This window comes from Trachymyrmex cornetzi, unplaced genomic scaffold (genome assembly GCF_001594075.2).
Source record: "Trachymyrmex cornetzi isolate Tcor2-1 unplaced genomic scaffold, Tcor1.1 scaffold11, whole genome shotgun sequence".
Lineage (NCBI taxonomy): Eukaryota > Metazoa > Arthropoda > Insecta > Hymenoptera > Formicidae > Trachymyrmex > Trachymyrmex cornetzi.
The window spans coordinates 2,648,507-2,663,730 of record NW_017295653.1 but is presented as its reverse complement, the minus strand read 5'-3'; the positions used below and the strand labels follow the sequence as shown (position 1 = coordinate 2,663,730).

Here is a 15,224-nt window from a genome sequence, read left to right as displayed (position 1 = left end):
AAACATGTTAATATTGTGTAAGAGAATATGACTGAATGTCAAAATAACAAGTTATATGTCTTACATCCAAGATATTGGTCATTTTAAGAAATTTTTCTTTTTTTTATATTTAAGTTAAAATTACAAAATATACGAAATTTTTATAGACATATCAATTAATTTAGAATTTTCTTGTACTTTCAGATACACGTTTTTTAGTAGCATAAAAAATCAATTTTTTAGTTTTAAGTAAGTAAATGCAGAGAAATTATATCCTCTTTTAAAAATTAAAAAAAATTCTTAAAAATACTTAATACATGTAGTATATGGTACCATAAAGGAAATTTTTGGATGATAATGTGATTCACTTGTAAACAAATATTTTTTCCAAAACATTTGTGAATTTTAACTCAATCACTATAAAATAAATCGATCTTTTAAGATATTTTCCGTTACATTTAATTTTTTAATGTATTACTACTCAATCATCTGTTATAACAATCGTAAAAAATTTAACTTTGAAAAATTAATGTTTCTATTCGAAAGTACGAGAAACAAAAAAATTCATGTCTATAAAAAATGTGTATACATATTTTGTAATTTTAGCTGCAAATGTCAAAAAAGAAAAATTTCTTAAAACGACCACCTTTAATATCTTGGATGCAAGATATATAATATCCACTTAATTATTTTTTTACCTTCAACCTTATACAATATGTGCACTAATGTGTTTTCATGATTATCTTAAAAATAGTTTATTTTTAGGTGGACCCCTGACACATGAAATGCGCCATATATATCGTATTTATAGTTTGACGAAGGAGGGGGGAGAGAGAGAGAGAAAATAAAAAACAGACCTTTTTTTCTATATTCGGTCTGTCGGATGATACTACTAAAATGTTTTAAAAAGACATTCCATGTTTTAGCTATGTCTTTGGAGGAATCACGGAGATCACAACGTCCGTACCGATACGGGATGGTCTTGCTATGCGTCGGAGCTCTCATCAACTGGTTGGGTTTAGCAGAGAATTATGTTGAACCAGTGCGTTACGTCGGTGTCGCTTGCATAGTTGCTGGGGCTCTACTCATTTGCGCCGCAATGTGTTGTTGGCTACACGCACCGCCAACTAGGACGAGCACGCATACGCAACACACGAACCATCCGATTACGGCACAGGTAATTCACAGACTGTCAATCTGGCGAATATATTTGCTCCATCAAACAAAATTGGAATTAAAGTTATGGGTGCTATGACTCATATCAACGCAAATCCATATTACCGGTTTTCTGATAATCATTACTTTTTTTGTAACTCTGCCTTCATTAATCATCGTTATCACACAAAAACGTGTTTCGTATGCACTTTTGAAATACGAGCAATAATAATTATTATTAGCTCCTTATATTCTACAAATGTCACGTAATCCTAAATTGAGTAAACATCGATCAAAAATCGTAATACGTGGTTTCACAGTTTACTACAATTATTAAGCTTATAAAAATTAAAAAAGACGTAATAGTACATTTTGTGTAATTTAAAAATATTCTATATTTCTTTTCTAATTAAACTTCTTGAACCATGTTGAATCTTAATAATATTAAATTGTATTATTAAATATTATAAAATTATTAAAGTAATTAATCATTATATTAGTTATATCTAAGTATTATCTATTTTTTAACGTAACATATTTGTGCCATTAAAAAAAGAATTAAATTAGATTCAAAGTTCTAAAATTTTAATGTTTCTTATATATGTATATCTTACATATAAATATCTTTATTCTTATCTTTATTTGTTATTATTTGTTATTTATTAATTATTTCTTTATTAATTACATTTATTTTATTCTTAATGCAAACGATATTTTGCAGTAAGATACACGTTTCGGATATTTATATTAACATAATTTCGCCAGACATTCTAACATCGCTATTGCAATAATAAATGTCTATCATACATAATAAATCTCTTTAGGCCTGATCTGAAAAGATGCAGGTCGCCGCCGTCGGTGCAGTTGAAGGCCCCTGAGATTAAAACGTTTTTAGATCGATTCGGGTCAACCCCCTATTATAGACCACAAAGAACGCGTATTATCTATAGATATACCCTAGCCTAGCAGTAAGCCGCAATTACCAGCGACGGTGGACAGAATAAGAAAAAGCTTAATAATATACCCACGATCTATATCTCATACTTTTTTCCCCTGTCGAACGGTGCCTAGCGAGAACGAGATATGAAAAAAAAGGAAAACATAAAGATAAAAAGAGTACACACTTTCATATCAGATAATACATCATGGTATTCATAAATCATTAAAATGTTAGGTAAACACGCCCTGTGTTCGTCGTATGTTTCTTTGCCGGTAAAACATGCGCCTGGATGTTGCGGACATTGTGAAAAATTCAAGCGACAGAGAGATAGAGAGAGAGAGAGAGAGAGAAGCGCTCTGATCGTGAGACTTGTAAGACTCGTGTCATCTATGGAACAGCGCGAAATCACGATTGCATCACGTTATTATCATTTCCTCCTTTCGATTTTGAATGACGGAAATATTACTAACGATTCCACGGATGCATGCCTTTGATTTTCCTCGAAATCGGTAATAGATCCTCCTTTGTAAGAGATCAGTATTATTGTCAGTAGATAACTAGTATTGATGATTCATACTCTTTTTTTTCCTTCTATTACGATATCTATCCAACGTATTGTTATCAGCGCGCCTAATCAGCACATATATATACTATTATTAGAAACAATTTTAACATATCGTAAGAGACAATTTGAAAGTATTGTATAGTCAGCTCATTAGCGTCCTTTTAGCGCAAACACGATAATATTTAATATCTAATTTTGACAATAATTAATAACTATTTAATAAGGTATATAATTAAGATTGTACCGATAATAATATTTAATATCTAATACTGACAATAATTAATATTTATCTAATAAGATATAATTGGATCGTATATTGTAAATCTTTGTTTTTCTCTGTTTTATTACGAAATATATATTTTGGTTTTCTTCCCTCCTTTTTACTTTTCTAGCCAGTGCTATTTTAAATCTGTAAGACATTTTTTTTCTGTGGAATTATCGGCGAATATTCTCTATGTAAAATAAACGGCCTGTCCATTTTCAAATGTTTGCCTGTCCGTTCTTTATGCTTCGTTACATTGTATATGCAAAAAAGATATAGTGCACGTCGGCAAAGGAGGTCGTAGTAGAGTCTCTAATGTCGATTGCTACTAGAAGGATATTCACCCGGAAACATGGTGGTACCAAGCTATATTTATCATTACTTGTCCTTGAACATATATATTGTATAGATTTGGCTAAAATTCATAAAACTCTGTCTACAATTATATTATTTTATTTCCTTCTTTTACAATCTGAATCTTTTTTGTTCAATCCAAGTTTTTTTTACTATTCTACTAAGTTTTCAAGAAATGTGAAAAAATTCAAGGTTATTTCAATATCTGTATTACATTATCAAATAATTTTTTAAATCAAATAATAAAACTTTTAGTTAATAAAAATTAAAATTTGAGGGAAAAAATGAGGGTAAAATTTAAAAACAAAATTTCGTTCGTGTCAGAAAAACTCAAACGAAAGATTAAATTGACAATCTAAAATAAATTTGATATCGAAACATTGCATCACGGATCACAAAAAATGTTCGCTGTCAATTACGCAACTTCAAATTAAGTCTTACACATGTTTACTTCTTGGTTGTATATTGAGGAACGTATGAGACATCGAATTATTACATTGTCTCGATTTGATTCACAGCATTTATCACGTAACTCTATCTATTCTTACTAACTACCTAAGTCGGGTATTTCCCAAATCAAGAAATTTTCTGCAGCAGTATCATTCGATCCTTAGAAATTCATTTAAATCATGCGTAATTAATTTTCTCGTGGAAGTTTGATAACCTCTGAGATAACGACTTATCGTGACATTGCTTCTGAAGAAGGAAATATGATATTAGAGAAATGTGTTATTTAAATTTGAACACTGAAAAACGTGGTGCAATTCCAATTTCTATAATTTTCTGTTCTTTCAACGGTGAGTGTGAGTGACGTCAATAAATTAAGAATTCCTTATATAAATTCATTATATTTAGGAAATTATTGATTGCTTGACGCACTTCAATTGTAAGTCAATTGATTTTTTAACAAATATGTAATGACCACAGTGGCATCAAATGTATTTGAGAATTTTTCGCATAAATTTGGAAATTATTAATTGCTTGACACAGTTCAATTAATTATTGGATAAAATATTTGTAACGAAATCAATTTTGTCCATCTCTTACGTGATAGACATGCTACAATGATCTCAATTATATCATCCAACATTATTTTTTCGCGATTCGATTATCATGACTCGATGTGTTTATACGTCGAGGAGACATGTTGTACCGGCAAGAAACGTCATCTTCATGTCTGATATGTCCAAATATAAACAGCGTGGAATGTTGTTTCTTCGAATTTTTGAGGTCATGTTCGCGCCTACAGTTCAGAGATAATCGAGTACATTTTAGCAGAATAGAATTTCGTGCTGTCGCAAAAGAGGGGATCTCGGGGTCATAGCCGTTCACCTCGCCGTTTCCACTTAGACTGATCATTATGCAATTTTCCAGCGAAGCTTTTTTTTTACCACCGTAAATAGCCACGGCTATTCTCGTCGACCGCGCGCGCGCTCGCGTCTCGTACGTCACCCTATACGTATCTCGCGTGCGCCCTTTCGCGACTTACATTCAGCCAGCCACAATGCTTTCGAAGAATACCGAGAGAGCTAGTACGTAGATATCTATAGACGACCTACGACGAATATAGCGCGATGTGCACTTCCGGGTGAATATCCTTATAATGCGGCAAGTAGAATATCGCGGGAACTACGAGGCCGGCACGTCGCGATCTGAATACTTTAAATAGACTCCGGCGACGGTGTATTTCCACGATGATTAACTGTGCAACATATTTTTCTTCGAATGAATGTACGTTCGCTATCATTGGGGAATTTCAATTATACATTGTAATTGCAAAGTTGCGTTATAAACCATAAAATTAAACTAAGCAATTTCCTAAGCAGAACAACAAGTCACGATAATTTCAAAATGACATTAAAATGAATCGGAAATGATTGAAAAATGATTTTCAATAATTATTTTGTAATCATTTTGATATCATTATGATTTGTTATTTGAATTACTTAATTTAAGTATTCCTTTTACAAATTTCTGAAGCTACATATGGAAAAAACAATAACAACAGCTACAGAATACTTTCGTATCTCAGTTACTTTATAAAATTTTCGAAGTTACAGGCTAATTGTATACAATAAATTATATATCAACAGGTGCGCATCAGTTCTTAAATTAGAACAAGATAGTTTTATTAATCCTTGAATAAAACTATCAAAGTAATATTCAAATAAAATTTAGAGCGCAATTATTATAAAAAACGTTTCTAAAAAATCCAACAACAAACGATTAAGATTAAAATAACTGACATCAATTCTTGAAGTTAAGTAAGAAACATTTAAATGCGAAAATAAGTAATGAAACTATGCAATGCGGCAAAATTATGCAATTGAATTCTATGATACGCTGAAGTTAACTCAACCGATCATCTCCTTTTAAAGATCGATGACCCGATCCACGTGATTTCCATCGAGGAACCGCCTGGCGTGTCGAGGCAGAAACCACCGGATTACGAAGCGGTGACGGATGCACCACCGAGCTACGATGATGCTATCAAGCTAAATCCTAGTCAATTAATCAGGTTGAGCAATGGCAGCACGCCTCCGTTATCCTCAGGACAAATTATTCCGACGACTATCAGTATCGTCTCACCAACGCTAACACCGCCACCACCATACGCGAGGTAAAAATACTCGTAAATCCTTTAGGTTGCATCCACGTCTTGAAACATGGATAACCAATGTTATCTTGCAGTAAAAAAAAAGCGTTATTATATATCTTTATTTAATACATTTCTTTTCTTCGGAATTAGTAAAATTGATTAATCACTTATTTTATGTTACAAGTATCTCGTATTTTATTTGATCCATAACTAGAATATTTAGAATCACAAAAATATAATCTACAATTGGGCTAATAAGAGTCGAACGCGAGCGGAGGTGCGTAATAAATTTTTAACAAAGTAAATTTGTCAATCCATATGATGTGTTGGAATTATCTTTATTTGAATTCTTGAACGTTTCGATTCTCTTTGGAATCTTCATCAGCAATCATCTTATAACGATATTAGATTTCGCGAACATTCTACATAGAGTCACTCGCAGGTTGCCAGAACTGTAGTAGAATATTTAGATCTCGGTGATTTTAAGAATAATTTTAAAAGACAATATTTTTTGAAAAAAATTTTCAACGTGTATTTATATTTAGATTAGGAGTGATCAATTCTACTACTAATATTTTATTTATGCCTTTTAAAAATAATCATATATCATAGATTATGGCCCAGGTTTATCAATATAAAATTAACTTTAATCTCGGTTTAACTTACTGTTTAATTTTTTCTAATTCTAAGAATTCTTAGAATTTTTGGAATTAAAAAAAGACAAAGATTAGAGTAAATTGAATTAGGATTGAAATCAATCTTACATTGATGGAACTTAAAAATACACACATAATTCAGTTTCAAAAATTCAACAAAATAACAAAAACTTCAGTGGTTCCTACATATTCTTTTAGTGGGAACAAAAAATACGTGTTTTTGTTACGAGTTAATTATTCATTTTTATTTTGTAACCACAATACTGATTATACTCGATTGTGCAAAAAATTATAATAATAAAATCTTTAATTAAATACGACAGAGTACTTTTAAATTTGTAAGAAAAGGGCTAATCTCTTGAACGAATTAATTTTTGTTCCAGGTGAGATTAGAGTGTTGAAAATAGAGACCAATGAATACGCAGGTCTACGACGTGAATGGAGAATCGACGTACATCGTTGTCAATTGCGAAGAGCGATCACGTCTGTGGACTGCTAATAATACGATCATACGACAATTCCGTTGTTTGCTCTTGTCGTTATGAGATGCATAACGTATACGTATAGCTATAAGATGTGCAAGATGTGAAGAGGAGAGAAAGTTGAACCATTCAAAAAACGCTCAATGTTTCCACGATCAAGAATTGAGAGAAAATCTCTTCGCGATGCCTCAGATATCAATATTGCTTAGATTATTATCTATTACATACTGCGAACCCTGATGGCACTGACATCGTTCAGTGCTTAGAACGATTAATTCTTCCTTTGTAACTACGTTACTGTATTTCCTATTACGATCCAAAAAAAAAAAAACAGAATCATTGAACAGACTCCGTTTTAATTATGGCGATATCCGAGTTTATTCAATGCGGCCATAAGATTTGCGGTTACTTTCAAATTATATCACGAATCCAAACTTCGCTTTATTATTTCTCGAAAGTTAGATGGGATCGCGTTCATCTTAAAAAATGAATAAAGAACACGCGAAGGTGATACGTAACGACGTACTGACACACAGTACACAATTGCAAACATACAGGTCTATACATATCGTATCTTTCAATGTAATCCAATAATCGCGTCTCAATGAGAATCTATCTGCGATGAATTATGTCATAGCGACCGCGATTTCTATCAACTGCGCTATTGCTCGGCCGTTTTGTAACCGCGAGAATGAAGTAACGACTTTTGACAGTCAGATGTTTCGTTCAGCTTGCGGTCGACTGTTCATTTAATTTAACGATTCCAGTCGCGCCTGATTGACGCCGATCTGCAGAAACGGTGGTCTCTTAAAGTCAATTGACGGAGCAAACACGTGTTTTCTAGAATATGTATTTTTAATTCGTCTCTCATTATATGATCGCGAGTTATTTCGGAAGTGACGTGAAAAAAATTGACGGAATCACGTAAAATAAGTAAATCGCATCGATTTATCCCCCTACACATAATATAATATAATATTTAAAATTCATCGTGTTCCAATATTTGACCCACGTCACTTTCGAAATAAGCAGCTCAACTATTCACTATTAAGTCCACGTGACTTTTTATATATATACGATGGGAAATGTTCGCGATAGATTTTCTCACTCCGGGACACTGTCGGGATCGCAATGCGCGTTCGAATAGAGGTTCGCGTCCCACGATGATTCGGAGAGGAATCACAGTAATAGAGCATTTAGCGCGTTGCAAACTCAGCTGCGCGTAATTTACTGAAGAATGATCTTCTGCCATATCTCAGTGTCTGTCTCTTTAAATACGCACACGCGCGCACAGCACATTCATGCGAAAGCCGTTCGCACGTCCATTTTATTGTGATATACATGTTATACATATACATACGTGTAGATATAATTATGATGCAACACTGTCGAATGCAATGGCGATGCTTGTAAAATAAGACTTTTTTATATATCGAAAATGCAAATACAAAATACGAAATTTTTCTACGGCAAGTTTCTTCCTATTGTTCTCTTGTTCTCATATGTCCTCCTTTTATATCATTGTTTTCTCAATTTCCTACTAAATGTCATATCGTGTAGAAGATCGCGTATCATTTATCTATCTTGCTTACATTATCTTCCATTTAACGTAACATCAGTATATAAAGTTATAAAATTATAAAGCTCTGATAGAGCCACTTCCGTTTTTAAATTACCTCTTCTTTTTCTATCTCGTAAATCATATAACATCGTGCCTCTTATGAATATTATGAATAGGCATTAAAATTATTTCATATAAATACAATGTGAAAGGAGAAATAATTAGTATTCATCGATAAATACCCTTTATTCAATCGGAGTAACATTTATACTTACTTAAAGCATGTTATTGAACTTATATACCTGTAGATTTTTATTAACGGCAACAATCATAATCGTAATAGTGACGAAAACGTAACGATAATAGTGATAATAAATTGATAGTAATAATAATAATAAAATAATATTGATAATAATAGCAATAATAACAATAGTACTCAAAACTAGTAGATGATAATGATGTACCATAATGAATATTGCAGACTTAATATTAATTGCGACGCAATTGAAGTTAGATATTCTGTTGCAAAGTCAAAATGTAACTGTTGATTGTTGGTTATCTGTTTTTCACTCTCATTCTTATCTCCTTTTTTTACATGCCAATTGCGCTAACTCGAAATAAGAAAAGAAATATTTTAGTACGACAGTGACGATGTAATTATAATGACAATGATAGTGACAAGAATAATTATAACGTCGAGATTATTCGTAATTGTCGGTCGACTATCGCTATCTGTAATTTGTTATTACTCTCACTACACGGTGGTTGGTTAAAGTATATTTACTTCTTCTGCACGCGGCTTCTTCCATCTCTCATCAGTATCTCAGACAAACAATTAATTTTCCCTTCTCTTTATATACATTATCTGATACACATAGTAGCGAACATAATATAATTTTAACATAATGCAACTTTATATCGGCAAAATCACTGATTGTACGATCGACATGTTTGCTATTTTACGATGATCCATATCTTATGATTTTATAATATCTTGACGTTTCCAATTCATATATAATTATAATTTGAAGAGAGAAAATAAGAGAACGTTAAAATTAAATTATTTAAACATTTATGATATATTGAGAACGTTTTTCTTGGCAGTACAATTAATATTAAATGTAATGAATACATCAATTTTATGATACATAATGATCTATAAGCACCTCATTAACAAATTCTTCCTTTTAATTATATCTATATTTATATTTTAATAAATTCATAGTTGAATTATATGTTTTCATTTTGTTTTCAGGCGTCATATTGTTAAAATAATAAAAATTTCTTGCATGTCGATCGATCGATTTACACGTAGGTGTAAAAGGTCAACCAGCGAAAACCAAAATTCTGGCATGTCCTCTAGTAATAATAACACTCATACAGCTCCAACGAGAAGCGATGACTCTTACGATTTAGAGCTGGTTTTTCGATATTTACAAATTCCTCGCATTTCTCGTTCCAGCAGCAAAACAAATGTATAAAATAAATAGAAACGCAATATATCAACGAAAACAATAATAACCGCGCCGATACAAATGTACACGTGTCTCACGACGCGGTCATAGGTGATCATGAATATACAGGAGAGAGAATGTGACACATTCCGAAATTATAACACATACGAATGAATATCCTCCGACCGAATTGGTCGCGACGTATCATGAAGGAACGCGAAGCTCGATCCTTCTTTGTGTCCTTGATGAAACGATCGAGACTTGATCACTTGCCTCGAACAAGCATAAATTCGACAGAACATCGGACTTACGATTGACAGCTGTTAATGAAGAGGCCATATATGACCTCGTGAGCATTATTCTTTCCTTTCCTCCCCTTCCCCTTTCCTCTCTTTCTCACTCTCTGGCTCTCCCTCCCTCTCACTCTCTCTTTCGTCGTCCCATCAAAATCGCAGCTCATTATCGCCAGCGATTTTTGTCCTTATAATAATTGTATATCTCTGTGACTATGTACAGTCTATGGACAACACGCATCGCACTTTTCTTTCTTATAGATTCGATAATATTATATAAATATGTTGGTATACTTCGTGACTATATTTTATCGACAGTAGTAAGAGTAATGGTAGCAATAATGACGATTGAATTAGTCGCTAAAAACGATCTGGCTGGTTGTAATAGTTACAGTAATAGTAATAATAATAATCAGAATGATGAGATAATGATAATGATAATAATAATAATAATAATAATAATAATAATAGTGAGACTAGCTGGTAAATAGTTAGTCGATAGATTGGTTTATGCGTAGCTTTTGGATTTTCATCAGCAGAGAAACGTCATTGATGGACGCGCACCGGTCCTCCGTAAAGTTGCGCGCTGACCTGTCGCTTAAACGGTAATAACAATTACACAGCGTGTTATGTGGCAAGAATCCGATATACAGCTAAATTAATCATTTTTACACGACTTATAGAGCGACTTAACCATCAATCTGTCGAATAATATATAAACGCAATTTCTCCCGTTGTGTATGTACATAAGCGGCGATAACGGCCGCTGTTGATCATGATACTTGACGCAGACATCGTTATGTACAAAAGATATATCGCTACGGGGGCCAACGTTGCCCCGTAAACAATAGTCTGTTTAATTTAGTTCGATTGCCCCGATGGAGTCGTCATTACGCCGGTACGGTGGTTAGATGCCGTTATAGCGTTTCCTAAGCGCAAGCCTACGAGCCGGTCGGCATGCTCGACCGGCCACGACGACTTTCACCGACAATCGTCACCCGACGATCGCATGTGCAATGATCGCAAGGTTGACGTCGCCAAGTGACGTAGTCCGAAATTCACGCGAGCGATGTAAGTACACATGTAGATACGTGTGTGATGCACGGCCGGATTCTCCACAATATCCGGATGAGTCACACGCGTCACGAAGCCGGGTTTCTCCTAGGTCGATAGGCCGATCCGCGGTGCTCAGTCACGATCGACGCAGTTCCCTTTCGTGCGTCCTCGTGTCGATTTATATGTGTCTACATTTTCATGGGAACTGGGCACCGTTCTCTCGCACCGTTCCGTTCACTCGTAGTATCCAGTGGACGAGAGCGGAACGACTTGCGATCCGCGTCACGAATACGCCGGATCGCTTGGTCGCGCGAGTCCCGAGAGCGACGCTCAGTACCAGATCGTCGATCTTTAAGGATGGTCTCAGATGGGTGTCGGCAGGACCGTGAAGTCCTGCAGGGCGGTCTTCACCGTCTCGTAAATCGGCCGGTTGCTCTCGTCGGCGCAGTAGCCGTCGGCGGTGCACAGAGTCTGCAACTTCGTCAGGTAACTATCGAAGTTCTCATGGCCTATTTTCTCCTGCGGTCCGCCCGGGGCGTTCGGTATTCGCACTTGCTCCAGCAGAGTGATCATGTTGTCGCGTAGCGACTGATAGTACTCGGTCAAATTATTGTTACGTTGAGTTATCGTTGTCGTTTCCTGCAAAAAGAAATGACAGGGTGCTTTTGTCAGTCTAGGCGCGCAAGATGTCTGTGAAAACATTATTCTAGAGCCACCACAGAGGGTATGTTCCGAGTTATGCATGAAGCGCATGATTTTATCGTTTTTTATTATTTGTTGAACAACAAGAACAAATTATGCATCATGCGCTTCATGCGTAATTCGGTACGCACCTAGAGCCATCATAGAACTGATAAATTATTCTGCTAGCAAAATTTAAAATAAAATATTACCAAATTCTTTTTAATGTGCGAAATAATCCAGTAAACAAGCTGACGTTATTTGTCGTTATTTTAATGCATTTTGAACAGTGCCTACTCGAGCTCTTCTATTTGCTTTTATTGTACTTTTAAGTTAGAAAATCGTAATATTAAAAAAATTTTTGTAACGTTAGTTTGTTTGCTGGAAGGTTGATCAACTACCGATTAGTTCACTTTCATAATATGTACCAGCATACGGTTAATAAAAAAATTAGTTAAATTAATTAATTTACTATTAATGTATTATTTTTTATGTAATAAATTTTCTATAAAATAATATCATGAAAAAAAATTATTTAAACAACATACAACATGATATATATTATCTTAGAATGATATTAGAATTGAGTAATAATTTAGCTTTAAAAATAAAATTGGATTTTGCAATTGCGATAAGGCCAACGCGATTAGCTTAAAAGCACGAAGATTCGTCTAAAAATAACAAAGTTTCTATTTTTACATATGCAATTGTTTGTTATTTAATTATTCGACACACGGTATACTACCGACTGAGCAAATACTGACCTTTTCTCCATGCTTGAGCTGATTCTCCATGGCGGTGATATCCGAGCGCAAGCGCAAGACCTGCGACTCGACCCGGGCGTTCTCTCTCTGGAGCTCGGTGATTTCAGCCTCCAGTGTGTAGAGATCCTCGCTCTGGACACCGGCGGTCCCGCTACCGCTCGAGTTACCCTGACCCGTGCCTACCGCACCCCCGTGAGCCGGACCACCGGCTTCCAACCCTGGAGACAGGACAGACACGGTCCAGTTTGATCGAATGTCCGTTATACGGTTGAAAGAGAGATTATATCATATATTTGTATATTTCCCGATTTCCAGAGAATCGGTTTCATCCGCAATCAAGCGTGCACGGCGCGATTCGTACGCCCTTTCGTCTAAATGCGAAATGCGGCCCTAATATGTGATACGTAACAAATGGAAAAACTACTGGAAACTGAATAGTTACAACTTGAATTCCCGACGGAAGTTCGTACGAATTTAAATACACAAGCGTTTTGACGGGTCTTACTTTTTTTCTTTTCTTTTCTTTTTTTATTCACGATCGGAAAGCGTTAGATCGAAAAATTTGAACAAGGATTTACGGGATTTATGCGGTACAAGTGGAAATATAGCGAGCATTTAAAATTTACGTTAAGGATCGGTTCAGACAGCGACTCAGGCGAAGCGGTTTAGTGAAACGTTACAATTATGCAGAGCTGAATAAAATAATTTTTTCGATGATATTCTAATGTAATATATTATTTTTTCTCTAACTTCGCTCGTCCCAAGTCACTGCATTATAGCTTATCTCGAGATAATGGGACGGTACGGTTTCTTCTGCATATGGTTCGTGCCAAAGTGATAAACGCATCTCGGCAGAAAAGCGAGAGGCACTTTGAGGCTCATTCGATCAAGCGTGTGCTCCGACTCGGTAAGAGACGCACGAACCTGACAGGAGTGCCGTGGAAATGGTATGATCGGGACTATATCGGGGTGTTTTGAGGGTAATTAGCGTGAGGTGCCATCATACCAGATAGAAGAAAAAAAAACGGAGGACACCGAGTGCTGGCGTCGGTACGCGGCGCGACATTTTGTCGCACGTGAATGAGCAAAAAGAAGCTTACGGTTGCTTACTGTGCCAAACGTACGATTCACAGATATTGCCAACACTCGGACGTCATCACGTAAAAGTAAAAATACTGGTGTGTGGAAATTCTGTAATGTAACATCGAAAACACATAGGAAACAAGTGGCGAATACGTCAGTCCCTTACCTTCAAAAGTAACCGTGCTCCAAGCTCAACATGAAAGGAGCTGATCCCAGAATAAATCAGAATATATTATTTTCCATCATTAAGACATACGGTTGTTTGTTTTTTTTTTTTTTTTCGATTTTACATTTCTGTCTTGTACATAACGAAGGAAGAGGTTTCCTGCGCGGGACCGAATCGAAAGGGAGGAAAAAAAAAGAGATATAAATTAACGCCATCATATTCAATTCTGTTGCTTCTGTTTCTTCTTTTTTTCTCTTTTATAAGCTATTTGTGGCATCCTTTCACCGTTTCGTATCTAATCAGTTGCGATATTTGTTCGCAAACCTGGAACATTTATTACTGAGAAAAAGAAAGGGGTCGAAACGGAAAAAGAAATATTTAAAAAGGAGAAATAAAAGTAAACGAGCTCTTTGATGATTAAGAGAAAAACGGAAGGATAGGGAAGGAGATTATTCTTATTGGTATGACAGCACATCATTGCGTGAAGAGCAGAGTATGGCATAGCATGGAATTAAGTACAAGGTTTGATATGCACAAGTTTACAAAGGAAGATACATAATTCCGTATGTTTTAGCATCGCGCTCGTCTAGGTGTCGACTAATTTATGAATACTTTTTTCATATAAACTCTGAAGTAAAAGAAATAAATGATGATAAATCCCAAACGAGCGCGATGCGCAAGCATAGAAAAGAACAGAGAGCGAACTTAAACCGTCTTATCTACTTCGTAGCATTTCTTCTCTCTCTCTCTCTCTCTCTCTCTCTCTCTCTCTCTCTTCTCTCTCTCTCTCTCTCTCTCTCTCTCTCTCTCTCTCTCTCTCTCTCTCTCTCTCTCTCTACCGCGCGTTTTGATAGAAAAACGCATCTCGCGGTTTCAATTTTGACAGCTGCACGCGAGGAGAATTTTTTACGAATACTCTTTAGACAAAATTCGATCGTTATTCTTCTTCGTAACGATTGGTCTCACGCACAGCGTAACTCTGACAATATTATTCTTCGATCGTTAAGTATTGACAGCCGGAGGCGACATCACAGGTAACTCGATCCTCACCGGTGATTCCTCTGCTGTACATGCTCATGTTATCCTCCGGTTTCGGTTTCTTCACGGCGTGGCTGGCTATCGGGCAGCCCGATAAAGACCTGTGGCTGTGGAAGGAGCCGTTTATGTGACCGAG

The 15,224-nt window shown here is 35.4% G+C and overlaps 2 protein-coding genes across 3 annotated transcripts in view; one reads left to right on the top strand and one right to left on the bottom strand.

Annotated features, from left to right (window-relative positions):
• LOC108762143 (uncharacterized) overlaps positions 1 to 7,338 on the top strand; it is a 28,877-nt gene extending 21,539 nt beyond the window's left edge. For both annotated transcript variants that reach the window (XM_018509003.1, XM_018509012.1), the window contains exons 2-4: positions 906 to 1,156; positions 5,634 to 5,875; positions 6,894 to 7,338. In XM_018509003.1, the coding sequence (XP_018364505.1) occupies positions 908 to 1,156; positions 5,634 to 5,875; positions 6,894 to 6,897 (495 nt within the window). In that variant the 5' untranslated portion in view covers positions 906 to 907 and the 3' untranslated portion in view covers positions 6,898 to 7,338. The remainder of the gene's footprint in view (positions 1 to 905; positions 1,157 to 5,633; positions 5,876 to 6,893) is intronic.
• Positions 7,339 to 10,780: 3,442 nt separating this feature from the next.
• LOC108762128 (mucin-5AC) overlaps positions 10,781 to 15,224 on the bottom strand; it is a 72,837-nt gene continuing 68,393 nt past the window's right edge. Inside the window, exons 16-18 of the mRNA XM_018508960.1 lie at positions 15,101 to 15,224; positions 12,802 to 13,019; positions 10,781 to 11,995 (exon numbers count right to left, since the gene is read on the bottom strand). Of these exons, the coding sequence (XP_018364462.1) occupies positions 11,720 to 11,995; positions 12,802 to 13,019; positions 15,101 to 15,224 (618 nt within the window). The 3' untranslated portion in view covers positions 10,781 to 11,719. The remainder of the gene's footprint in view (positions 11,996 to 12,801; positions 13,020 to 15,100) is intronic.